At 51.6% G+C, this 26,001-nt stretch overlaps 1 protein-coding gene across 1 annotated transcript; it reads left to right on the forward strand.

The window, feature by feature from the left end:
* Window positions 1-21,042, forward strand: Eps8l2 (EPS8 like 2). The gene is made up of 21 exons (XM_008854401.3): window positions 1-310; window positions 2,976-3,099; window positions 3,176-3,231; window positions 4,084-4,148; window positions 13,612-13,773; window positions 14,258-14,407; window positions 14,479-14,558; window positions 14,698-14,846; window positions 14,924-14,994; window positions 15,123-15,249; window positions 15,435-15,523; window positions 15,612-15,686; window positions 15,908-16,056; window positions 16,153-16,285; window positions 16,576-16,688; window positions 18,418-18,523; window positions 19,091-19,210; window positions 19,461-19,533; window positions 19,618-19,798; window positions 19,883-20,015; window positions 20,135-21,042. The coding sequence occupies exons 2-21, from the start codon at window positions 3,056-3,058 to the stop codon at window positions 20,213-20,215; spliced, it is 2,157 nt and encodes a 718-aa protein (XP_008852623.1). The 5' UTR covers window positions 1-310; window positions 2,976-3,055; the 3' UTR covers window positions 20,216-21,042.
* Window positions 21,043-26,001: the final 4,959 nt, after the last annotated feature.

The following is a 26,001-nucleotide window of genomic DNA, read 5'->3' on the forward strand; positions in this document are numbered from 1 at the left end:
CTCCAGGGGCGGCTGCAAAGGGGCCCCAGGTGCGGTGGGGAACCGCGAGGAGGACGGAGGGAGCCGAACGAGGCGGAGCCGCGCGCGGGAGGGGCGTCTGGGGCCCGCCCCCCTCTCCCGCCTCCCGGGTGCCCACTCCGGGTGACTCGGTAACCTGTCGCCCAGGTTCCTCCTCTCGCAGCCCCGCCCCAGTCCGCCCCGCCCGCAGAGGGGGAGCTCCGCCGCGCCGAGGCGTTGACAGACGGACCGACAGACGGACGCACGGGTCTGTGGACCTGGGCGAGTGCGGGCGAGAACTGCCGGAGAAGAGGTGAGCTCCTCAGCCGGGGAGCCGAGCCCGGGGCTCAGTTTCCCCGGGTGGCCGTGGGATGTGGGGCTCTGTGCTGAGTTTGGAGGGTGACCCATTCCCGGGGCTGAGGGCTCCTGAATGTAGGGTTTGAGATGGCCCCGGGCCGCGGGACGCTGGAGATGGCTAAGCGGTGGGCTCGGGGGCGGGTCGGGGGGTTCTAAGGTGCAGGACCTTGAGGGTAGCGTCGGGCCTGAGCCTCCCTTGAGCCCTTGGCCCAAGAACCGCTCCTCTGTGGCACAGTTGGTCCCAGGCGGGCGGAGGCCAGTGTTCAGGAATATTTTTAAGCCAGTGGTGTGTGACTCACCCGCCTGGTCCCGGGCCCCCCTCCCAGCCCTGGGGCTGGATGTGGGGGGAGACCTGCGGTTGACAAGAGAGGTAGGGAGGGCCTTCTTCACTTTGTCCAGCACACTGGGACTTCGGGGTCTGACCCTGGGTGGGCTCACCATCCGGTGCCTGAAACTTAACCCTTCCTGAGTGTCTGGGCCCAGAAGAAACCCCAGGGCCTGGGAAGCATCTGGCTGGGTCAGTCTCCAGGTCACAGTTGGGGTATGGGGTCTCAGGGGAAGCGGAGGCTGAGAGTGGCCATCATCCAGGAGGGTGACTGATGGGGGGGGTGCCGTGGACATCCACAGAGAGGCCATCCAAGGTCCCTGGGCCAGATAAGCCTCCTCTTTACATGAAGGCGTCCATGGAGGCAGGAGGAGAGGTAGGAATGCCCACAAATCAACTCTACTGTCTCCCGTGTGCAGTCTTCCTTGGCTGCGGGCAGGGAGACAGGACAGCGCTGGAGAAGGCCCCTCCCACCCCAGCCCCTCTGTAGTCCCACCTGTACCTAGATCTGCCTACTTAAGACTAGTTGGCCCTTCACTCCGGCCTGTGTGGGTCTCCTCACGTGCGTTCATTCCCTCCCCAGCCTCCCTTGCTCCCACCTGACACTCCCCAGAACTTTGTTCTCAGATCAAGACCCAACCAGTGCCTGAGGGACTCCCCCTCCTATTCCAGGGCCCCACCCAGCTCCCACGAGGGCAGCTAGAGCCCCAGTGACTAAACTGACCCCTCCTCAAGGTCGCTCAGTGTGTGGAGCTGGAATTTGAACTTGGAGCCAGTTCCTCCCACCCTCCCTATTCTGCCAGGGCCTCCTCCCCTTCCCAGCCTACCAAACACCAGGCATGCTGGGTCTCCCTTCAACCCGGAAAATGGCTGTGATGGAAACGAAGTGCAGTCTGAGCCCCAGGTCCTCTGAAGCTGGGTGCCCCATCTTCATCTGCACTAAGTTATATGGCTGTCTTGCTCCCCTATGCCTTCTGAAGCTGTAAAGCTCCCTGGAACTAAGCTGCTTACAAGTCTTGAGGTGGCCCCAGAGTCCTCCCCCACTACCTGAGCCTAAGGTCCTGGCCTAGATTTCCCCAAGGGCAGGGTTGCATGTCCCAGCCTGTGTATGTCAATGTGCCTGCAGGCCTGGGTCTCTGGCAGTTTGTTTTGCCCAGGTGTGTGTATACCTGGTCCCACGTGCCTGGCGCCCTTGGCTGAGCCAGCCAGGAATCCCATTAAGCAAACACTCACCTACTGAGGTCATGAGCATTCCAGACATTCTCCATGGATAGGTGGACTGAGAAATTTGGCCCAGCTTCCTCTGACAAGCCAGGACCTGGGGTTGGGGTGGAGGGGATGCAGCAGTAACCGGTCAAGGTAATGGTTAAGGCCCCCAGCCCCCCATCACCTCCTGGGAGCCTGTCCCCCAGGACCTGGTCAAACCAGAAAGTACTAGAGTGCTACAGGCCTGCTCCTGAGTCGTCATACCAGCACCCTAGCTGGTAGCCCCACCCTGGCATACTCAAATGCTAAATCTAGGAGGAATGGTTTTGCTGGTGACATTTATCAAGAGGCAGACTGTATCGAGCCTCAGAAGGACAGCCAGAAATGGTATCCACCTGTCTCTCCGGGGGCATGAAAGCAACCTGGCACTGAAGGTCCCCCCAGACCACATCCCTCATTTGATGTCAGACTGGCCCAAGCTACCAGCTGTTCCTCATTTTTCCCAAAATGTGGCCAGGAAGAGGTCAGGACTGGGAATTCTGTTCATGGAGATGCCTTGCCCAGAACAATGGTTACCTGGGTCTTCCCTGGGGAGGCCAGATGCCCCCTGAACTCCTACCCTGCACCTAGGGTCTCCCAAGAAGGAGCTAAGGACTGGCCTCTTAGAGCTGGGCATGTCCACATGTATATTCAGGGCCCCTTGGAGTAAGGACTGGGGTAGAGCAGGAGTGGTGGGGTCCTTCAACACTATGTGCCCCTCCCAGGGCTCCAGGTTTACCCTGTCCTGCCATCCTCTCTCCCTGCCTCAGTGCCTTTGAAGGAGATCAGTTTAGAGTACTCAACAAACTCCCTCCTCAGAGCATCCCAGGCAGCCTCTGGGAATGTCCCTGCAGAAGACCAAGGATCTGAAGGCAGATGGGTTCTCCACTGCCACCAGCAACAGTATGGGTCGAGAGGACTGTTCTCCCTGAGGACCCCCTGAAGACCTGCTGAGGAGACTGGCCAGGCCACTTGAGGTTCAGATGAAAGAGGCGGAGATCCAGGTCCAGCCTGGCTAGGAGGAAGTGTCAGCTAGGCTCTCTGTCCTTAGGTGGGGGCCGGACATTGGGCCCTAGACTCCAGCCACACTGAGGTCTGTCCTCTTTGACTCTGGCCACCACCGGGGACACCATGAGCCAGTCGGGGTCCATGAGCTGCTGCCCAGGTGCTGCTAAGTAAGTATCCCCCACCCCAAGTCCCCAGGGAGGGGTGTGACATGAGCCCTATCCTCACCTGCCCCTCCCCCTGCAGTGGCAGCCTGGGCCGGTCTGATGGTGTGGCCAAGATGAGCGCCAAGGACCTGTTCGGTGAGTGAAGTTTGAGGATGGTATGGATTTAGGGGGAGGAAGAAGACTGTGACCCTGGTGGTCTCATCCCTGCCTGCTCCAAGAACGAATGCTGACCTGGGTAGTTCTAAGTGCCCAGAGGAGGCCTCTGGACCCTAACTCACTGAGAACTTTGGATGTCCATCCCCAAAGCTCCCTGGCCATTTAACACCCTCCCCCATGCCGTAAGGGGAGAGGCCTTTACAAATAATTCAGGGAGCATCAATATTGATTCTCCTGTGCAGCCCTGCAACCTGATCAAGTGGGCAGGGTCAGACGGGACCCAGCTACCAGGTGTCTGCTCTGGGGGACCAGGCTACCCGTGCCTAGCCACGCCTCTCCTCAGCCATGCCCCTCATCTGTGCCACTGGCTGCAGGAAGCTGGATACCTGGAAAGCAAAAGCTTCAGAGAGGGAGGCAGGTTCTGGTGGTGGCTTGTAGGGTAGGGAAGCCTTGGCCTAGCCCATTCCCTTAGGAAGGTGGGCAGCCATCATAGGATGAGGCTGAGCTTCCTGTCCCTGCTAGGACGACCCCCCCCCCCGTGACAGGCTGCCCCATCACCACCCTGAATAGGTCCTTGTCTTCTGGGGCCTCAGGTCACTCACTGGGACCTGTCATGGGGCCAAGTCAGAGGTTTCCTGTGGATACTCCTTGTCCCCGGAGGGGCATCAGTCGTACTTTGTAACCTGTAGTTCTTCCTGACAGCTGTGAGTGGTTTACAGGGCAGCAACCCCTCATCTGGACTCTGCTCTCCCCTGTGGCCCCTGGGGGTTCAGTTCTACCAAACTAGATCCCATTTTGGGGGGTGTGTGTAACAGCCATCTCTCCATCCAGAACAAAGGAAGAAGTACTCCAACTCCAACGTCATCATGCATGAGACCTCGCAATACCACGTCCAGGTGAGTGAGGCTGAAGGCACACCCCTGTGTTCTATGAAGTTCCCCATGTTCCAAGGACAAATGGGAGAAACTGACGCTCAAGGAGAAGTGGACAGGCCAGAGCCAGGGACTACCCCATGCTGGTCCTAGAACCAGCCACAGTGGGAAGACCGCTCCCTCCAGGCTGAGGGAGATCATAGTGGGGTCTGCAGGGAGCCTGCCCTGGGGAGTTGGTACCTGTGGCCCACACTGCTCGGGGTGCCGGGACAACACCCATGCTACTGTGCAGTGCAGAAAGGACCATGGAAGGAAGTTGTCATCTTGGCCCCCAAACAAGGAACTGCACTGGGAGGAACACACTGGAACAAAGATACCTTTTATTGGTTGGGGGAGGGAGCCTGGAAGGCAATGCTGAGTCTAGACATAACCTGTGCCCTTTGACCAGCTGCCAGCTCAAGTGGCCTTTCTCCTAAATCACCTTTAATTTACAGAGAACTGAGAACTACCTTTTAAAATAGTCTTCCTGGGCCATGGACTGAACTTGTAAGATGACAGTGAGAAATGACAGGTAGACAGGAGCCCCTGAGTGGCCAGGCCAGCGATGGATCCCTGGTATCACTGGCTCCCTCTTGTTCCCACTCCACATGGGACCCACCTCAGAAATCAGGCAGGTTGCATTCTCAGTCTCGTTTCCTCATCTGTTGAATAGGCCCAGAGAGCTGTCAGGAATCCCCATGGTCCCTGAGTCCAGCTATCTTGGAATGACCAGGGTTCTTGCTACCCACCTGGACCAACAGCGCCTTTATATAGTGACTACTGCAACTCAGTGTCCAAGGGCAGGAAGTAGAGCCACAGATGGGTCAGCTCTGGCTCCTTCCTTTGTCGACAGTGTGCCTTCTTTCTCAGAAGGGTGACTTTGCCCTCCTTGGTGAGGTACTACCTGGGGCTACCAGCCTGGCTCCTGGACTTGGGTCTATACTGGCCTGACCCAGCCCAGCTGTTGTGGGGGCTTTTCCTACCTGCTCAGGGGCCAGTGAGGGGGATATCACTAGGATGTTTTTTAGGAAACTGAGGCCCAAAGAAAGAGGCTGAGAAGCAGTCAAAGCCAATGGCTTTTGTCCTGGATTGTTTGGACGTTTTTCCAACTTTTCATACAATAAAATTGATGGGAGGGTGCAGTTCTGTCACCATCACAAGGGTACACAAAACAGCTCTATCTGCCCTAGGCTCCCTCCAGACCCCCTTGTGCTTATGCCCACTCTCCCCTAATCTTTAGTCATGCCCTTCTATCTGTCTTGTAGCCACTACACTTGTCTTTTTCAGAATGATGTCCTATAAGTGAGATCCTGTAGTTCACAGCCACCCGTGTCCCTTGCTTCATGTGCCTATTTTTTAAAATATTTATTTATTTTTACATGTATGAGTACATTGCCTGCATATATGTGAGTGCACCCATGTCATGCAATGCTGTGGAGATCAGAAGAGGGCTTCCAATTCCCCTGGAACTGGAGTTAGTAGCCACCATGTGGGTGCTGGGAATCAAACTCGGGTCCTCTGCAAGAGCAGCCAGTGCTCTTAACTGCTGAGCCATCTCTCCAGCCCATCACGTGCCTATTTTAAGAAACGTATGTGCAGAGGATGAGAATCCTTTCCCCAGCCCCACACTATGTGGGCATCTCTTCCAGCCAGCACAGCCCAGGCCTCTCCTCTGCTGCCCTGTCTCTGTTCAGCTGTACGGAGGTGTTCGGGCTTTACTGGAAAGCCTTCTGTATATAGTTAGACGTGTGGATTAAAAACATCTTCCTCCAGTCCAGCTTTTTAATTTATGTGTGTCTCTGTCTCAATGAAAGTTAAAGTTTGATTTTGGTGACATCTGACTAGACCCAATTTTTTTCTTTACTGGTTGGGTTTTTGACTCTGGGGAGTTGCTACCTAGTACTTAAGATTCCTTCCTGTGCTTTTGTTTGTTTGTTTGACACTTCATGGTATGATTTTATATCTAGGCCCATGATCTACTTTATTTTTGTTTTTTTGTTTTGGGTTTTTTTTTTATTTCTTTTTTTTTTATGAGACAGGGTCTCCTTGTAGCCCCAGCTGTCCTGGAACTCACTATGTAGACCAGGCTGGCCTGGAACTCACAAAGATCCGCCTGCCTCTGCCTCCCAAGTGGGATTAAAGGTGTGGGCCACCACGCCCGGCCAACTGGCCTGGAACTTTCTATGTAAACCAGGCTGGATTTGATCTCACAGAGATCCTCCTGCCTCTGCCTCCTGAGTGCTGGGATTAAAGGCATGCACCACCATGCCCAGCTATTTTATTTTAATTTTGAGATCTTGTCTCTAATTTAAATAAATAAGCAAGTTGCCAGCATTCAACTGGCATTGAGTCAAATCTATCATTGGTTTAGGGAGAACTGTTTTGTATTCCTATCCATAAGCACAGGATGTCTCTCCATTTTTAGGACTTCTTTGATTTTTCAACAGTATTTTCTGGTTTTCATTGTGGAAGTTTTATGTCAATATTGTTAAAGTATTACTTAAGTTACAAATAGTATTTTTTTTTTTTTTTTTTTTTTTTTGAGACAGGGTCTCCCTGTAGTCCCAGCTGACCTGAACTCACTATGTAGACCAGCCTGGCCTTGAACTCACAGAGAGCCACCTGCCTCTGCCTCCCAAGTGCTGGGACTAAAGGCGTGCGCCACCACGCCCAGCTTATAAATAGTATTTTTTAAACTTTGTCTTCCACAGTCTACTGCTAGGGTATAGGAGAACAATAAAACTTTTAGGATGGCTGTCAAGCGTCCTGGGACTTTGATGGATTTTGTGATTTGTTTATAGACCAGACCTTCTGGAGATATGGCTGTTGGCATCTGTGTACACACACACACACACACACACACACACACACACACACACACACACACTAAATCTTACAAAAAAGGAAAATAAAGACCCTGCCTCAAAAATCAAAAAAGATGTCAGGTATGGCAGCATACACTTTTAATCCCAGCACTTGGAAGGCAGAAACAGGTGGATCTCTATGAGATCAAGGCTAACCTGGTCTACATAGAGAGTTTCAGGCCAGCTAGGGTTACAGGGAGACCCTGTTGCATGCTTTGGGAGGTACATTTTATTAGGGGAAATCCCTTTCAATTCTTTGTTGAGAATTTTTATAATGAACCGTGTTGAATTCTTCCGAATGCTTTTTCTAAATCTTTTGAGATTTACTCACCACCGTTAATGTAGAAAATCATACTGATTGACTCTTTAAATGTTTAATCAACTTTGATTTCTGGGGTAAATTCACTTATTCAAGATGATATCTGCTTGGTGTGGGTGTACATGATTGTGTTTCTAGTACTCCAAAGGCAGAAGCTCCACAAGTTCAAGGCCACCTGTCTGCCATGGCAAGTTCCAGGACAGCCTAGACTACAGAGTAAGACCTTGTCTCAAAAAATGAAACAAGGGGGCTGGAGAGACAGCTCAGTAGTTAAGAGCACTTACTGTTCTTGCTGAAGACCAGAGCTTGAACCCACGTGGCAGTTCACAACTGCATGTAACTCCAGTTCCAGAGGATCCAGCACTCTCTTCTGACTTCTACAGGCACTTGCATGCACATGATGCAAAAACATGCACATAGGCATTCACACATACACTTGATCTTAGCAAAAAGGCTGAGAAGCGATAGACACACATACAATAAATGAATATGTTTTTGAAATAAAACAAAATGTGTTTATCCTACTGGATGTCATAGCACAAGCCTGCAATCCCAGAACTTGATCCAGGAGTTCAAGACCAGCCTCTGATACATAACAAGTTTGAGGGCAGTCTGGACTACATGAGACCCTGTCTCAAAAATAGGGATGGAGGGCAAGAGGCTAGGGGTATAGCTTAGTGGTAGCGTGCTTGCTTAGCATGCATGAGGTCTTGAATTCAATGCCAGTACTGCAAAAATAAACAGAAATATGATCCTTTTATGTGTTCATAGGCTGATTTGTTAACATTTTGTTGAGGACTTTTTTGGTAGGTGTCCGTTAGAGATATTGATCTGTATTTTCTCATACAATACCTTTGTCAGGTTTGTGTATCAGGGTTGTGTTGACCTTATAAGACAACAGGGAAGTCATCCTGTGTTTTCAGAGTTTGTGCAGCCTGCTGTTTCTTAAATATTTGTCAGAATTTACCACTAAGACCTTCTGAGTGCTATATTTCCTTTGTGTAGAAGTCTCTACTTATTAATTTTCGTATCCATATGATCTGTAGTGATGTCGCTTCTCTCCTTTTGGTTTATTGCTTTTTTTAAAGACAGGATCTTTTTTTAATTTTTATACATTAGGTCATTATTTTTACTATTATGTTTTTATCTTTTTAAGATAGAGTCTCCCTGTAGCCCCAGCTGGCCTGGAACTTGCTATGTAGACTAGGCTAGATTTGATCTCACAGAGATCTGCCTCTGCCTCCCAAGTGCTGGGATTAAAGGCATGCACCACCACACTGGGCTTATTTTTAAATTTTTTATTGTTTGAGAATTTCATCATGCATACTTTGTGCTTTGATCGCGTCTAACCCTATTCCCTCCACTCTAATTCTTTCCTCATCCCCCTTAGGCAAGGTCTTTCAAGGTAACCCTGGCCAGCCTAGAACTCAGTAAGCAGACTAGGCTGACTGAATTTGCAATGATCCTCCTGCCTCTGCCTTCCAAGTGCTAGGGTTATAGGCATATACCATCAAGCCCTGCTCAGGAATTAGTGTGGTCTCTAATCACCATTGCTAGGGGATTAACTCAGCTTTGTTTAACTTTGTCTGTTGACTGTTTGCTAGTTTGTGGGGTTTTGCTTTTAATTTTCTTCCTTCTTCCTTTGGGCCTTGTTTTATTGTGTTTTTCTAGCCATTTGTTTTTTGTGCTGGGGTGGAACCCAGGGCCTTGTGCATGCTAGGCAAGATTCTACCACTGAGCTATTTTTCCAACAGGTTTTTCCAGCTTCTTAAAGTCAAAGCTTAGATCATTGGTCTTAAGTGTTTCTTTTTACTAAATGTATTCATTGAAAGCTAGAGATTTAGCTCAAGTGCTACTTTAATTATAGCCCACAAATCATGATATGCAAATTTTTATTCCACTCCAAATTTTTTTGAATGGGACGTTATTAAAAGCCCTAAATTGGCCGGGCATGGTGGCACATGCCTTTAATCCCAGCACTTGGGAGGCAGAGGCAGGTGGATCTCTGTGAGTTCAAGTCCAGCCTGGTCTACATAGTGAGTTCCAGGACAGCTGGGGCTACAGGGAGACCCTGTCTCAAAAAGACCAAAAAAAAAAAAAAGCCTCTAGATTGCACAACACTGTTATACTTACACACATGCAAGCAATATGCTCATACACATAAAATAAAAATAACAAATAAGGCCAGGCCTGGTGGCACACGCCTTTAATCCCAGCTCTTGGGAAGCAGAAGTGGGTGGATCTCTGTGAGTTCAGGACCAGCCTCGTCTATCTAGTGAGTTCCAGGACAGCTGGGACTACAGGGAGACCCTGTCTCAAAAAGACTAAAAAATAATAAATAAAATATTTTTTAAAAACACCCCTACAGAATTTAATGTGTGTGTGTGTGTGTGTGTGTGTGTGTGTGTGTGTGTGTGTGCTCATCTAGGTGCATGTAGAGGCCAGAGGCCCCTTCCACCATGTGGGGATTAAACTTGGGTCTTTGGGGCTGGCAGCCATGCCTTTACCCACTAAGCCATTTCAGCAGCCTATCTCCAAATAATTTTAAATTTTCTTTGTGACTTCATTTTGACCCCTAAATCATTTCTAGTTTATTTTATTAATTCATTGGTTCCTTCATTTATTTAATTTTTTTTAAAAAACATTCATTTCAAAAAGACAGGAAAAAAAAAAAGAGCCGGGCATGGTGGCACACACCTGTAGTCCCAGCACTTGGAAGGCAGAGGCAGGCAGATCTCTGTGAGTTCTTCCCCCAGGAGGACAGAAGAGGCTGTAAGATCCCTGGAACTGGAGTTACAGGCAGTTGTTACCTACCATGTTGATGCTGAGATTTGAACCCAGGTCTTCTGCAAGAACAGCCAGTGTTCTTAACCACTGAGCCATCTCTCCAGCTCCTATTTTTTAATTTTTATGTGTATGAATGTCATGTCTGCATGTGTGTAAGTGTACTCATGTCGTGCAGTGCCCACAGTGCCAACACAGAAGAGGGTGTCGGATTCCCTGGAACTGGAGGTACAGTTATTAGCCATCATGCAGGTGCTGAGATTCTGTAAGAATCTTAAATGCTGAGCCATCTCTTCAGTCCTCCTTCATTCATTTTTGAGGCAGGATTTCACTATGTAGCCCTAGCTGGCCTGGAAATCACTCTGTAGTCCAAGCTAACCTTGAACTCCTGCTTCTACCTCCCAAGTGGTGGGATTATAAGCAGTCATCACTATGTCCAATTTGCGAGATTTTTTTATTTTGTTTTTAGTTTTTGTTTTTTGTGGGGTTTTGTTTTTGTTTTTGTTTTTAGATAGGGTCTCCCTGTAGTCCCAGCTGACCTGGAACTTGCTATGTAGAGCAGGCTGTCCTCAGTCTCACAGAGATCCACCTGCCTCTGCTTCCCAAGTGCTGAAATTAAAGGTTTGTGCCACCTGCCTCGTATAGCCCTGGCTAGCCTTGAATTTTCTAGATACCTGAAGAGGACCTTGAACTGCTGATGCTCTGGGTTTTTGTCTCCCAAGTGAGGAGATTACAGGCTTGCACCACCACACCCATCTTAAGTTTTTATTGTTAATCTCTACTCTAATTCCATTAAGGTCAAAGAACGCTGTGTGGTTTCAGGCTTTTGGCATTTACTGACTTGTTTGGTGACCTAGCAGCATGATTTGTTTGGTTAGTTGGTGGCATTTTGTCTCAATGTTTACCCTGTCTCACACACAGGGAAGCTTGCCTTCTATCCCACTGTGTTTCTGCCCACTTACTGTTTAGCCTGTGAGCAGCCACTGACCTAAACTGCATCTCGCCTCTGTGCAGGTTTCCTGAGGTAGAATGGAGGGGAATACACATCAACCTCTTGAGGTATCACTAACTTGTCCCCAGAGGGACTGGGCGGGCACTGGATGGAAGCGCCTATTTCTCCATGTCTTAACCCACAAGTGAAACTCACAGGGACTTTTAGTATTGGTCAATAGAATAGGTGAAAAAATTAACCATAATTTAATTCCTTAAAAAATGAAGTGTTAAGCCGGGCGTGGTGGCGCACGGCTGTAGTCCCAGAACTTGGGAGGCAGAGACAGGTGGATCTTTGAGTTCAAGGCCAGCCTGGTCTACATAGTGAGTTCCAGGACAGCTGGAGCTACAGGGAGACCCTGCTTCAAAAAGACAAAAAAAAAAAAAAAAAAAAAAAAGAAGTCTTAAAGTCTTAGGGCTGGAGAGATGGCCTGGTGGTTAAGAACACTGGCTGTTCTTGCAGAAGATCCGGATCCTGGCACCAACATAGTGACTAACAACTCTCTGTAACTCCAGTTCCAGGGGATCCAATGCCCTCCTGTGTCCTCCGTGGGCAATGCACAACACGGGTGCACTTATATACATGCAGACAATATACTCATATGCATACAAAAAATAAATCCAAAAAAGTGAAGTCTTAGGGGTCTGGAGCAGTGGTTCAGGGGTTAAGAGCACTGGCTGAGCCTGGCGTGGTGGCACAACACTTGGATCCCAGCACTCGGGAGGCAGAAGCAAGTGAATCTCTGTGAGTTCAAGGTCAGCCTGGTCTATGTAGGGAGTTCCAGGCCAGCTGGGACTACAGGGAGACCTTGTCTCAAAAAGATCAAAGGAAAAAAAAAATGAAGTCTTAGAGTGTCAATTGTGGGTTTTATTATTATTATTCAATCGTCCAATTTACTTTGTTAAAAAGTTACATTGGGCCAATCATAGTGGAGCACGCCTTTAATCCCTGCAACCGGGAAGGCAGAGGCAGGCAGCTCTCCAAGGGCAGCCTGGTCTACACAGCAAGTTCCAGGTCAGCTGGGGCTACAGGGAGACCCTTTCTCAAAAAAAAAAAAAATTACATCAGGTTTGGTATCTCATACCTGTGATTCCCGCACTTGAGAGAGAAGTAGGAGGATCACCACAGATTCAAGGACAGCTTGGGCTACCTTTCAAGTTCTAAGCTAGCCAGAGCTATAAACCAAGACCCTGAAGGGGGGGAGGGGAGAGAGAGAGAGAGAGAGAGAGAGAGAATATTTCTTCCTTAGAAATTCTCCTACTCTATTTTTCCTCACTTTCCCTTAACAAATCTATATTTTCTCTGCTTTGAAAATAATTTTTAATTACTCAGGCTGAGTTTTGTTGGCCAATGCCATTAATCCTAGCACTCAGGAGGCAGAGGCAGGCAGATGACTCTGAGTTCCAGGCCAGCCTGGTCTACACAGAGAGTTCCAGACCAATCAGAGCTCATTGTGGGACCCTGTCTCAAGAAAAAAAAAAGGAAAGAAAAAATAATTATTCATTGTCAGATGTGGTGCACACACCTTTAATACTAGCACGGGGGCTGTTTGGGCAGGAAGGTTGCAAGTTAAGGTAGCCTGGGCTACAGGGGGAGACCCTGTCTCAAAAACATAACAAAACAAATTTATTTTTCTGTAGCCTCTATGTCATGTCCTTTGCCAATTTTTCCTTCAGAGTATGGTCTTTTAATCACTTATGTTTACTTAGTCATTTATTACTGATATCTGTAGTTCCTATATTTAACAAAGCTATTTACCAAGTGCCACTACACTGCTTTTCAGCCTTTGTCTATATTAACAAAAGTAGACAAGACAGGCGTGGTGGGACACGCTTTTAATCCCAGCACTCGGGAGGCAGAGGCAGGCCGATCTCTGTGAGACAAGGTCAGCCTGGTCTATATAATGAGTTGCAGACCAACCGGGGCTACAGGGAGACGCTGTCTCAAAACAAAACTAGACAAAAGTAAGGAATGGTGGCACGGGCTTGTAACCCCAGCATTCAGGAAGCTGAGGCAGGGAGATTGCTGCCAAGTTGAGGACAGCCTGGTCTACATAGTGAATTTCAGGCCAGCCTGGACTACAGAGAAACCCTTGTCTCAAAAAAAAAAAAGTGGAGAAGGGCTTAGGATGTGACTCAGGAGGCAGAATGCTTGCCTAACACGCTCAAAAACCTGGGTTCGATGTTAGCAGCACATAAACCTGGCAGGGTGACACAAACCTGTAATCCCAGCAACTTGGGAAGTAGTCAGGAGGTTTGGGAGTTCAAGGTCATCCTCCCTCACTATATAGCAAGTTTCAGGTGGGGGCCAGCCTGGGATAAATGAAACCCCCAAAGGTACCTATCAGGGCAGAAGGGAGACCACCCTACCTGACGTGTAGCTGGGCCTCTCAGCAGCTCTGTTGGCTGAGGTTCCCAGGCTGCTTCCCCTTGTGCCTGGGGTTTGACAGTGAAAGCTGTGCCCAGCAGTGACCACTGACCCCTCCTTCAGCATCTGGCTACATTCATCATGGACAAGAGCGAGGCCATCACCTCGGTGGACGACGCCATCCGGAAGCTGGTTCAGCTGAGCGCCAAGGAGAAGGTTTGGGCCCAGGAGGTGCTGCTGCAGGTGAACGACAAGTCTCTGCGGCTGCTGGATGTTGAGTCTCAGGTACTGGTCAGCAGCAGCAGATGCAGGGAGTTGATGGGCAGAGGCAGGGCCAGATGTGTGTGGCCATGCTGACCTGTGGAAGGGAATGGGGCCAAAAGTGGGCAGGGAGGACTGGGCCCCTCTTGAGAGTCTGGGCCACTTCTGGCAGCTCAGGCTGGATTGGTTCTGCACCTGCTGGATTGCTGAGCACCCAGACACAATTCTCTGCCAAAGCTGTGTCCCAGGGGCCTATGTCTGGGGCATTCCCAATGCTGTCTGTGTCCCTGAACATGGGCCAAGTCTGGGCTCTTGGGTACCAGCAAGTTACACATGTGTTCCTGTCTGTGAAACAAACTCCATGTGCCATGGTCAGAAGTCATGTCTGTAACTAGGGTCTTCGTCCTTTCTTAGCCACGTGCATTGAGTATATATGCTTATGGCCACAGCCCACATCCATGTCCAGGGCCTGCCAAGCATGGCTGACCCATCACATACCCACCCACAGGAAGAGCTGGAGAACTTCCCACTGCCCACCGTGCAGCACAGCCAGACAGTGCTGAATCAACTCCGCTACCCCTCAGTGCTCTTGCTGGTGTGTCAGGATTCAGACCAGAGCAAGCCTGACATCCACTTTTTCCACTGTGATGAGGTGGAGGTAAGGTGGGCAGCCAGGGGGTGGGCATGATACCAGCTGGCCAAGCCAGCCTGACGCCCCTGTGCCCCCAGGCAGAGCTGGTGCAGGAGGACATCGAGAGCGCCCTGGCTGATTACCGACTGGGGAAGAAGATGAGGCCGCAGACCCTGAAGTAGGGCCCTGGGGGGTATGGGAACTGAGGGAGCTTGTCCTCTTGCCAGGGAACAGTGCGCCAGTAGGGAAGGCAGCAGGGTGGCAGCACCCAGCAGATGGATTATGGCCAGGCTGAGTTGTGCCTTCCTCTCCCCTAGAGGGCACCAGGAGAAGATCCGGCAACGGCAGTCTATCTTGCCCCCTTCCCAGGGTCCGGCACCCATTCCCTTCCAGCGCCAGGCTGGGGACGTCCCTCAGGCCAAGAACCGTGTGGGCCTGCCATTGCCAGTGCCATTCAGTGAGCCAGGTAGGCTGAGGGGTGGGGAGGGACTGCCCTCGAGGTCTGTGGGGGGCCCTTCAGGCAGCTGCTTTGTCCCCTACCAGGTTTTCGCCGCAGGGAATCCCTGGATGAGGAACCTCGGGCTGTGCTGGCTCAGCGAATAGAGAAGGAGACGGTGGGTGCCCAGCCTGCCCAGGTCCTCCTCCATCCCTGCCCGGGCCCTGTGGGTGTGGGGCCTGTCATAGTGCCCCTTCAGCAAGTGGGGATGCAACGATTTACCCCTAGTCGCTCTTCTAACCCCAGCAAATCCTCAACTGCGCCCTGGATGACATTGAATGGTTCGTGGCCCGGCTGCAGAAGGCAGCTGAGGCTTTCAAGCAGCTGAACCAGAGGAAGAAGGGGAAGAAAAAGAACAAGAAGGGGCCAGCAGGTACCACATGGAAAGGCAGGGAAGGACTGGACAGCCCAGGAGTAAGGCAGGGTGGGCATGCACCCAGTTAGGGGACCATCTAGGCTGCTTGGGGACAGTACCCAACAGCAGGCAGGACCCATCAGGCATAGGGTGGGGTCCAGGGGTAGACCCAGCCAGGCTCACAGCCCTCTACCTTGTACCAGAGGGTGTCCTCACGCTTCGGGCAAGGCCCCCTTCCGAAGGAGAATTTGTTGACTGTTTTCAGAAAACCAAGCTAGCCATCAACCTGCTGGTGAGTCAGCCCCACTCCACGCTGGTAGATGAGGGCAGAGAGTTACACAGTCAAATACACATGCCATCTGTCATCTTCCCACCTCCAGGCAAAGCTGCAGAAGCACATCCAAAACCCCAGTTCGGCTGAGCTGGTCCACTTCCTTTTCGGGCCGCTGGATCTGGTGCCTGGGTCTGGGACAGGGTGGGATCAGGGACAGAGTGGCCTGCCATGGCTTCAGGGTGGGGAAGGCAAGCGCCCACTTTAGCATACTTGGGCTGTGTCTGGGTTCCCAGGAGATCACAGTCCCTTCCTTAGTACAACCTGTGGAGCTGTGGTAGGTGGGTGGCAGGGTGGATCCGGTAGGCACAGGCTGGGGCTCCCACTGAACCTCACTATGTCTAGATTGTCAACACCTGTGGTGGCCCAGACATCGCACGTTCTGTCTCCAGCCCTTTATTGTCTTCTGAAGCTGTGGGCTTCCTGCGTGGCCACCTCGTCCCCAAAGAAATGACTCTGTGGGAATCGTTGGGGGAGACCTGGACACGGCCCCGGTATGGGGAGAGGGGAGGACGTAGACTAAGATGGAGGTCTTGGGTGGGTCAGCCTTGGCAAGGCATGTGACTGACCTTCTGTTCTACCAACCACAGCTCTGAGTGGCCCCGGGAGCCACAGGTGCCGCCCTATGTGCCCAAGTTCTACAGCGGTTGGGAACCACCACTGGATGTCCTACAGGAGGCTCCCTGGGAAGTAGAGGGGCTGGTGCTCGCCACTAGTGACCAGGTCAGAACTCCAGCCCAGCCCTAGTCCACCTTCCTTAGATCTCACCTCCCCAGCCCACCTCTGCCTACTGCTCCAAAGGCCCCATAGCACCAGCTCAATCTATCCTCACCCCAGCCAGGTTAGGCTGCCCTGGGGTACCACCTGCTTGGGCACCTGCGCTATGTCCTCAATACTGCCAAGTCATGTCACATTCGTCAAACTTCTCTCCTGTGCCCTTTGTCCTGGGAATCATGGCCCTTCTGGCCCAGCCTGCACCCCACATCAAGCCATGCTCCCTACTTTGCCCACAGCTTCCCCCAGTGAACCGGCTCTCCATACGGCACTCCCCAAAACCCAGCCTCTCCTCTGAGCCCTCAGCCCTGGAGGACATGGCACCACCTGCTGGCTCCCCACATATTCATAGGTAAGCCCCACACAGTGAAAGAGTGACACACCCTTCAGAGCACACTGTTGCAAGTACGCTGCCACCAGACGTCCCATTTCACTGGTGAAAAAAACTCTTTTCTAAATTAGAATCCAGTTTTCTTTTTAACTATTTTTCTCTTCTTTTTTGTTTTGTTTTGTCTTTTTTAAAAATTTTATTATTTTTTATTTTATGTGTATATGTGTATTGCCTACATGTAGGTAAGTGCACCTGTGTTGTGCAATGCCCACGGAGGTCAGAAGAGGCTGTCAGATCCCCTGGGACTGGAGTTACAGACCATTGTCAGCTGCCATGTGGGTGCTGGGATTCGAACTCAGGTCTTGTGTTCGAACTCAGTCAGTGTTCTTAACTGCTGAGCCATCTCTCTAGCCCTTGTTTGGTCTTTCTGAGACAGGGTCTTCCTGTAGCCCCAGCTGGCCTGGAACTCACTATGTAGACCAGGCTGCCTTTGATCTCACAAAGATCCTCTGCCTCCCTAGTGCTAGGAATAAAGGCATGTGCTACCACACCTGGGTCTTTTTACAATTGAAGGGAAATTTTCACCAAAAGTCATGCATAAATTCACTACCTTAACACATCAGTTCTTTCTGTGCTTTACACAGAAAGATCGTTTTACAGTCAAGGTTGGAAAGGGACAGGGATGGAATGTGGTAGACCACTTTAGCTAGTATGTATAGACCCTGGGCTCAATCCCCAGCACTACCACCGCCATCAAAAGAAAACCAGGTGTGATGGCTCTTACCTGTAATCGCAGCTCTTGGAAGGCTGAAACAGGAGAAGGACTCAGAGTTCAAGGCCAACTTGGGCTACTTAGTGAGTTCTAAGCTAGCCTGAGCTACAGAGTAAGACCCTGTTCCCCTCTCCCCAAAATAAACAAATTTGCTGAACTTGGGCAGCTGCATCAAACTATGTATTGTACAATCCAGTCCTCTGTAGTGATGTTGGGACAGATGGAGGATCTGGCTTTAGATTCCCGCCTGCCTTCTCTGTTGTGCAAGCCCAGGGAATGGGGGGCACCTCCCTTTCCTCCCCATCCTCTGCTTCTTACTCCCACCCAGAGTCTGCCTGGGGACCCCAGGGTTCTGTTTCAGGGGCCAGAAATACCGATATTCAGCAAGTGAGCCCCTCTCCTTGACCCTCTTCAGCCTGGTGCCCACTGTCCCTACCTAGAACCACATGTAAGGAACGTTCTCAGCCTTTCAGTGTGCTGGGCACGGACCTGAAGCCCCCATATCTTCTCCCTCCCCAATGCACCTGAATAGAGCACTACCCTGAGTCAGAGCCATACTAACCAGAAACATGACCTGGTTAGGGGGTAGACTCCCCCCCAGCCAGAGCTCACCCCTAACCCCAGGGATGCAGGGGGACTTCAGAAAGGACACACAGTTGATTCCAAGGGGCTATGGTTTTGAAAACATCCTAGCCCTGTGGTCAGCTGGGGAAGTGTGACCCGTCATTCCCCAGTCATATCTCTAGTTCCAGTCCCCTGGGGAGCAGGGCAAGAGACCCCCTGAGACAGCTTGGGCTGGGCCAGCCTCTGGAAGTGTGCTCTACCCCCTCCTGCCTGCTGGGGTGTCACAGTTTCCATTCCTGGCTGAAGAGTGCAGCCTCTCGACTGCAAACCAGGCAGCAGGACGGGAGACGGCTGCAGCTGGGAAACAGGAGACCCCAGCCCACCCCTGGGCTTCACCCCCTCCTGGTCTTGCAGGGGCTACCAGTCAACACCAGCCATGGCCAAGTATGTGAAGATCCTGTACGACTTCACAGCACGCAACGCCAATGAGCTGTCCGTGCTCAAGGATGAGGTCCTAGAGGTGAGGACTTGGGCTACCCAGGGGAAGTGGGGAGTGCTCTGGGACCAAGCTGTGGAAGCCACTCACCTGCTGGTGCATCTTTCCAGGGTGCCTGACCATGGGCTTCCTACTAGGCCCCCAGACTGGGCCTCTCTGACCCCTACCACAGTCTAGCTGAGCCACTGAGCTGCTTTCTAATGTCTGGGGGACCCCTGACAGTCCACACCGATGGGTGGCCTTTGAGTGGAGCCCACCAAGGGCTTATCACTCATGCCCACTCAGGAGCACCAACGTGCACCAGCTTCTTTGTGCTGAACTTGAATCCAGGCCACCCACTGAGGGACAGAAAATGGAACAGGAGGGGGGGGTTCTACATGTATAATCAGGCTAAAAGACACCCTCCCTCCAGAACTGGGTAGGCCAGACAGGCACAGGGTAGCTCCTAGCTGAGCTGGAGGAGACACCTGGGAGACTCTCTGCCTTTCTGTAAAGGGAGTGGCAGGTGAATGTGGCATCTGACTAATGGTGCTGGTGGCCTGGGTAGTACAAGGGTGTTGGTGAGCCTCAGACACTTTGACACCTTGGCAGGTGCTGGAAGATGGAAGGCAGTGGTGGAAGCTACGCAATCGCAGTGGCCAGGCTGGCTACGTGCCCTGCAACATCCTGGCTGAGGCTCGGCAGGAGGACGTGGGTGTCCCTCTGGAACAGGTGACTGCCAGCCAGGGCTCCATTCTGTCTACAACAGTCAGAGCCCCTAAGGTCAAGGGTGCAACTGGTCTCAATGTGGCACTTGGACCTGAGCCCTAGAAGCCTGCTTGGGGTCGGGGGGAGCTGGTGCAGGTTCCTGGGAGTCTTAGCCAAGAGAAGAAAGGGCTGGGCCACAGGCCAGGTGGGGAGGACCTGGGCAAGTCCTAGTAGCCCCCACCTTACCCCTGGCCTCTTCCCCAATCCCTTGCAGTCTGGCCAGAAATACTGGGGTGCTGCCAGCCCCACCCACAAAGTGCCCCCAAGTTTCGCAGGGAACAAAGAAGGTATGTAGAGCCCCTGCTGGGTGAGGTGGGAGAAGGACGGGTCCTGGTCAGGCTCGGGGTCTCTGAGTGCGTGTCCCTCTGCAGAGCTGATCCACCACATGGACGAGGTCAACGACGAACTCCTAAAGAAGATCAGCAACATCAAGACGCAGCCCCAGCGTCACTTCCGCGTGGAGCGTAGTCAGCCGGTGTACCTGCCGCTCACCTTCGAATCTGGTCCGGAGGAGGTCCGCGCCTGGCTGGAAGCCAAGGCCTTCAGCAGCAGGTGAGCCAAGCATGAGGCGGTGCTGGAGGCAGGACAGGGCGCAGCACCCCCGCGGCTGCGCCCTCATACCCCCACTGCCCCTAGGATCGTGGAGAACCTGGGTATCCTGACTGGGCCCCAGCTCTTCTCACTCAACAAGGAGGAGCTGAAGAAGGTGTGTGGGGAGGAGGGCATCCGCGTGTACAGCCAGCTCACAGTACAGAAGGCCTTCCTGGAGGTGAGTGGCTCCTGCCTTCCTTCCCTAATGCAAGCACCTACTCCTAGGGTCTCTGGGAACATGGGAAGCAGCGTGGCCCTGACCTGCACCAGGGCTGAGGTCCAATTCCTCTTTCCTAGAAGCAACAAAGTGGGTCGGAATTAGAAGAGCTTATGAACAAGTTTCATTCCAAGACTCAAAGGAGGTCAGAGGACAGCTAGACAAGCCTGCACACCTCGCCAGTGGCAGAGGGGAGGCCAGCCCTGTGGTGGGCCCAACCCTAATGCATGGAGTATTATTTTTATATGTGTATTATTTTATACCAAGGACACAGATGGGCTGGGTGGGGCTGGCTCACCTGCCTCCAGGCATGGTCCTGTGCATGGGCCCAGCAACACTTGTGGGTGGCCCCTTTGCCACCCTAGCCTCAGCCCTAACCCACACTTACCTGTCCAAACCAAGGCCAGCCTCAGCCAAACCTGCACCTGGCAGTGCCAGCCCCTCCTCCCCCTGCTGCCGAAGCAGCAGGAGTCTCCAGCAGAGCCTCTTTCCTTGACCTTCCCTGAGCACTAGAGGCTCCTTCCTGGCCTGTGTGATGCTGAGCCGGAACTCCACACCCCTCCCTACTGTTGCTGGCTTCATCCACCCACCTCCGCATCCACTGTGCCAGCCTGTAGGCTCTCCGAGCCGGCCAGCCCGATGACCCTGCCCACAGATTTGCTTCCCCTCCCCGCTTCCTGCTGCTAGAACCCCAACAGCAACTTGGGCAGGGGCCTCAGGAGAGGAGGCCTTGGGTGTCCCACTGGGGTGGGGCATGCTGTGCCCATTACTCTTTCAAGGTCCAAGCCTGGACTGGACCCAGGCACTGGCTTCAGATGACCCATCCCACCCTGGGATAGCACCCTGGGATAGCAGCTGCCTCTGGCCACTCCCATCAGCCTTTACTTCCTGCTGGTGGCTGTTGAGTTTCCCAGCTCTGGATGAAGCACCAGACCTAGAGATAAGACAGCAAACATCAAGGCTACATCAATAAACCTATTGCCTCCTAGCAACTGCATGTGTGTTTACTGGGATGGAAGTTCTCTGTCTCCAACCATCACACTACCTCTTCCTCCTCCTTTTTCCCCTGAGGTAATGAGTTGGCCTTGAACTCTGGGTCATCTGGCTGGACTCCTGGGATTCCAGATAATATATCTCCAAGCCTGGCCATGGGCCTTCCAAGAGCTCTCCAGCAGAGGGCAGACCAGGGCCAGGTGATGCTGTGGACATGCCAGGGGACATCCCTCACTTTTATCCCCATCCAAAATGACTCTAGGGACATTTCTGGGAGGTGAGGGCTAAGAGGGGCTCAAAAGGCTGTCCCCCTCCCTCCCTCCTGGCCCACTCTCACTGTGGTCCTCCCAAGCTAGGTATGAAGACCCAAAGCACATCACCCAGCTGGCTTTCAAGGGACATACCCTGACTAGAAGCAAAGCCCAATAGGCCCAGGAGGAGCTTGAATCAGAGACAAGGTGGAAACACAATTTGGAAAACTGCTCCAAGCTAAGAGAAGTGTTCAAAGGAGGTCCTGGGCCTGTGGACCCAGCGGACAAGTCAGCTGAGGGGTATCAATGGCTGCTCATGCTTCTGTTCTCCAAGGGGCACCTGTTGACCTGGCTAGTGTTCACCTGACCTAGCTTGAGACTCTCCTTTAGAGTATGCCTTTGGCGCCCTCTGTTGGTGGCTCTTTGTTCCCAGATGGATGGCTGCCAAACCACCGCCTTGCCTGCGCTCCCGTCCTGTGCTCTAACTTTGCAGGTAGTCCCAATCCTGGTGAGAACCACCTGGGTTCCTAATACAGTGTGCAGAGACCATATTCCCCAGCTTGTCCACCACCCAACCAGGCTTGGCCCCCAGGCCTCAGAAGCCCCAGTCTCTCAGTGCAGACAAACCCCATGGGGCCCAGCCTCTCCAATAGGGTCTGGTAAAAAGGAGCTTGGGGAGGAAGATGGTATGGAGAGATGGCTCAGCAGTTAAGAGCACTTACTGCTCTTGAAGAGGATCCAAGCTCAGTTCTCAGCACCCACACTAGGCAACTCACAAAAGCTTGTAACTACAGCTCTAGGGAATCCGAGGCCCTCTTAAATCCACAGAGCACCTGCACTCACATGTGCACACATATGCACAGACACACACACATACACATAATTAAAAATAAGAATAAGTTGGGCATGGGGGCACACGCCTTTAGTCCCAGCCCTTGGGAGGCAGAAGCAGGCAGATCTCTATGAGTTCAAGCTCAGCCTGGTCTACATAGCAAGTTCCAGACTAGCTGGAGCTACAGGGAGACCCTGTCTCAAAAAGCCAAAAAATGAAAAATAATAAATCTTTTAACAAGGGGGTGGGAACTGGGTATGTCCTGCAAGTCCTGACCTGAACTTGGTGCCCCCTGCCAAGTCAGAAGAAAAGGATTAACTTCTGTCTTGGCTAGAGACCTCCCCCAACACACACACAGGGAGGTGGATCAAAAGGGGAAGGGAGTGTGGGTTAGAGACAGGGTTCCTGGCTTGGCTGAACTACTCGCACAGGACATTCCAGTCTCCACCTAGTCAGAAAGGGGCCTCAACTGGTCCAGGGCTGTCTGGTTTTAAGACTGGAGAGAGTCCACCCCAGTTCCATACTTGACCCAGCATCTCCCATGTCCTATGCATACCCACTAGCTGGGCTGGGCCTTCACCAGAATCCTGCCTCCAAGTTGGGCAGTACTGGGGTCTTTCAAACCTATACCTGCTCCTTTAGTTCACCCTCTGGCCCTTCCTCATCACTGAACTGCCTTTCCCCTTTTCATTCCCCCCAACCCTTTGGCTCCAGGATAGCTGAAGAGGCCTCAAATTTCCAGACTTCTAAGCCAAAGTGGGCTCCCCTGCCTGGGAACTGCAAGTTCCCAGGTGCCCTGGCCTCTCCTGTCTTCTCAGCCCTCTGGGCTCCCAGAAATCTCTGCTTCTCTCAAAGGAACTTCTAACCACCTCTAGAACCTCTTTAAAAAATACATATGTGGCCGGGCGTGGTGGCTACAAGGAGACCCTGTCTCAAAAAAGACCAAAAAAAAAAAAAAAATATATATATATATATATACACACACACACACACACACACACACACACATATGCACTGGGCATGGTGGCACACACCTTTTATCCCAGCACTCAGAAGGCAGAGGCAAGCAGATCTCTGTGAGTTCAAGGTCAGCCTGGCCTACATAGGGAGCTCCAGGCCAGCTAGGGATATAGGGAGATCCTCTCTCAAAAAAAGACCAAAAAAAAAATACTAAAAAAAATTTTTTGAGGCAATCTCATTAACACAGGCTGACCTCAAATTCTCCGTGTGGCTGAGGATGGCCTTGAATTCCTGATACCTCTGCCTTCCAAGTGCTGGGATTACAGCATGCACCCAGTTTTATGTGGTACTGGGGACAGAGTCAACCACTCTACCAACTGATCTATATCTTCAGCCATTCAGGACCTTTTTTAAAAAAAAATGTCAACAGCCACTAGCCCCAGCTGACTAGTGAAGGGGCCTGAGGTCACATAGCTTCAGGGGAAGTCAAGCCTGGGCCCTCCTTGGCTGTCTACCCCAGTTGTGAGCGATTACTCTCTGTCCATTCTAAAGGTGTTAGTTACTATCTGTATCCTCTCTCCTTGTTCAGGGGGATGTGGCCAGACCCTCTGGAGCTTGGGTCTTACAAGCAGGACCAATCCTTCCCTCTTTCTTCCTGACTTGTTAGGCAGAGATCATGGTAGGGTTAAGTGTGTTGCAATTAAGGAAGTTGCATTTGAACTCCAGCCTAGATGATCTGGCCCCTTCATGTCTCCTTCTTAGGTCTCTGGCTGAGGCTACTTGATGCTGAGGACAAACTTAGAACCCCGAAACTCAGGGATGGTGGCCAAGATGCCCACCCCGTAAGTCCCTCTGTGTGTAGGGCTGAGAATGGCCACTGCTCTGTGCCTAGCTCTGCCACCAGCAAACATCTCCATTAATAAGGCCCCTCTCTGTCTGTGGACAAGTATGTCTTTGTGTCCTGCCACACCCCCCTGCCCACAGCAAGCCTTGGACGCCTGTGCCCACTCAGGCTACCCAGGACACAGGGCTTCCCATGCCACTCAGCAAAAGCTTTTTCTTCCCTTTAAGAAAATGCATTACAGCCTGGTGTGGTGGCACACCTTTTTAAATTGTTATTTTTTGGCTTTCTTTTTTTTTTGAGACAGGGTTTCCCTGTAGCCCCAGCTGGCCTGAAACTCACTATGTAGACCAGATTGGCCTCTGTCTCACAGAAATCTGCCTGCCTCTGCCTTTAATCCCAGCACTCAGGAGGCAGAGGCAGCCAGATCTCTGTGAGATCCAAGCCAGCCTGGTCTCCAGGCCAGCTGGGGCTGCAGGAAGACCCTGACTCAAAAAAACTTCTTTTAAGTGTTAATGACCAGTTTCCAACGTACCATCAAGAAACAGGATACACATTTGAGTGCGCTTAAATGTATACCTCACAGTGGCTGGCAGGAGTGCACACCCCCTGGAAACTTTCTCCAGAGTCTGAGGTGATGGGGAGCAGTGACAGGGGTATGTTGGGGCCTATCTAGTTCAAGATGGATTTTAGAGGCTTGGTTAAAGCTGGGCATGTAGGAAGCATAATTCGTTCATGTACAGTGGACACATAACTGAAATGGGCTTGGAAATTGCCCAGCTGTCCACTCACAGGTCCTGAAGAAGGACTTCCAGTGAGTTCCCAGACAAACAAGGCATTTGCAACCTCACCTTTCCGTTGTCTCTGCTGTTATGGGCTAGTGAGTTGGGCACCAGAGATGGGTGTGTGTGTGTGTGTGTGTGTGTGCCATACACAGGAGGCCATTAAATGACTTTCTCTATTGCTCTCTCTTTTTGGAGGGGGTGGAGATTGAGCATAGAACCTTGTGCATGCAAGCACTCTACCACTGAGCTAAATCTCTAAATCTCTAGACCTGACCACCATTTTATTTTAAACAGGGTCTGATTGTGTGGTTCTAGCTGGCCTAGAACTCATTATGTAGACCAGGCTCACCTCAAACTCAAAGATCCACTTGCCATTGCATCCTGAGTGCTGGGATTAAAGGCATGTGCTACCATGCCTAACAATTACCATATTTAAATTTTTTTTAATGTGTGTGACTGTTTTGCCTGCATAGATGTAAGTGCACCCATGTCATGCAATGCCCATGGAAGCCAGAGGGAGCATCGGATCCCCTGGACTGGAGTTCTGGACAGTTGTTAGCTGCCATGTGGATGCTGAGAACAGAACCTGGGTCCTCTGCAAGAGCAGTCAGCACTCTTAACCACTGAGCCACCTCTCACGACCCACCATATTTTTTGAAACAGGATCTCTCATTGAACCTGGCACTTGCCTTTTTGCCTAGACTGACGGCTAGCAAACCCCTGGGATCCATCTGTTTCTGCATCCCCAGCACTGAGGTTATGATGTATCATGGGTACAGATGCCACACAAGCTTTTTCATGGGTAATGAGGATCTGAACTCAGGTCCTCGTGCTTGGACCACTGAGCCGCCTTCTGAGCCCCCAGCAATGGATTTTGTGACAGCTTCTTTATTTTATATTACTTTAAATTTTTGAGACAGTCTCACCATGCAGCCCTGGCTGGCCTGGAATTCACAGAGATCTGCCTGCCTCGGCCTCCTGAGTGCTGGGATTAAAGGCGTGCACCAGCACACCTAGCCTTTGGTGGTTTGTTTGTTTGCTCTTGTTTTCGGTTTTGGTGGGGTGGTGGTTGTTGTTGTTGTTTTGAGACAGGGTTTTTTTACAGTGTAGCTTTGGCTGGTCTCAAATTTATGGCAATGCTCCTGTGTCAGCCTCTCAAGTGCTGAGATTACAGGTGAGCACCTCTACTTTTGGTTTGGGGGAGGGTTCTTGGGGTTTTTTGTTTGTTTTTTTTTTGAGACAGAATCTCCCTGTAGCCCCAGCTGGCCTAGAACTAGCTATGTAG

The sequence above is a fragment of the Nannospalax galili genome, unplaced genomic scaffold (assembly GCF_000622305.1).
Source record: "Nannospalax galili isolate Female #2095 unplaced genomic scaffold, S.galili_v1.0 scaffold507, whole genome shotgun sequence".
Classification (NCBI taxonomy): Eukaryota; Metazoa; Chordata; class Mammalia; order Rodentia; family Spalacidae; genus Nannospalax; species Nannospalax galili.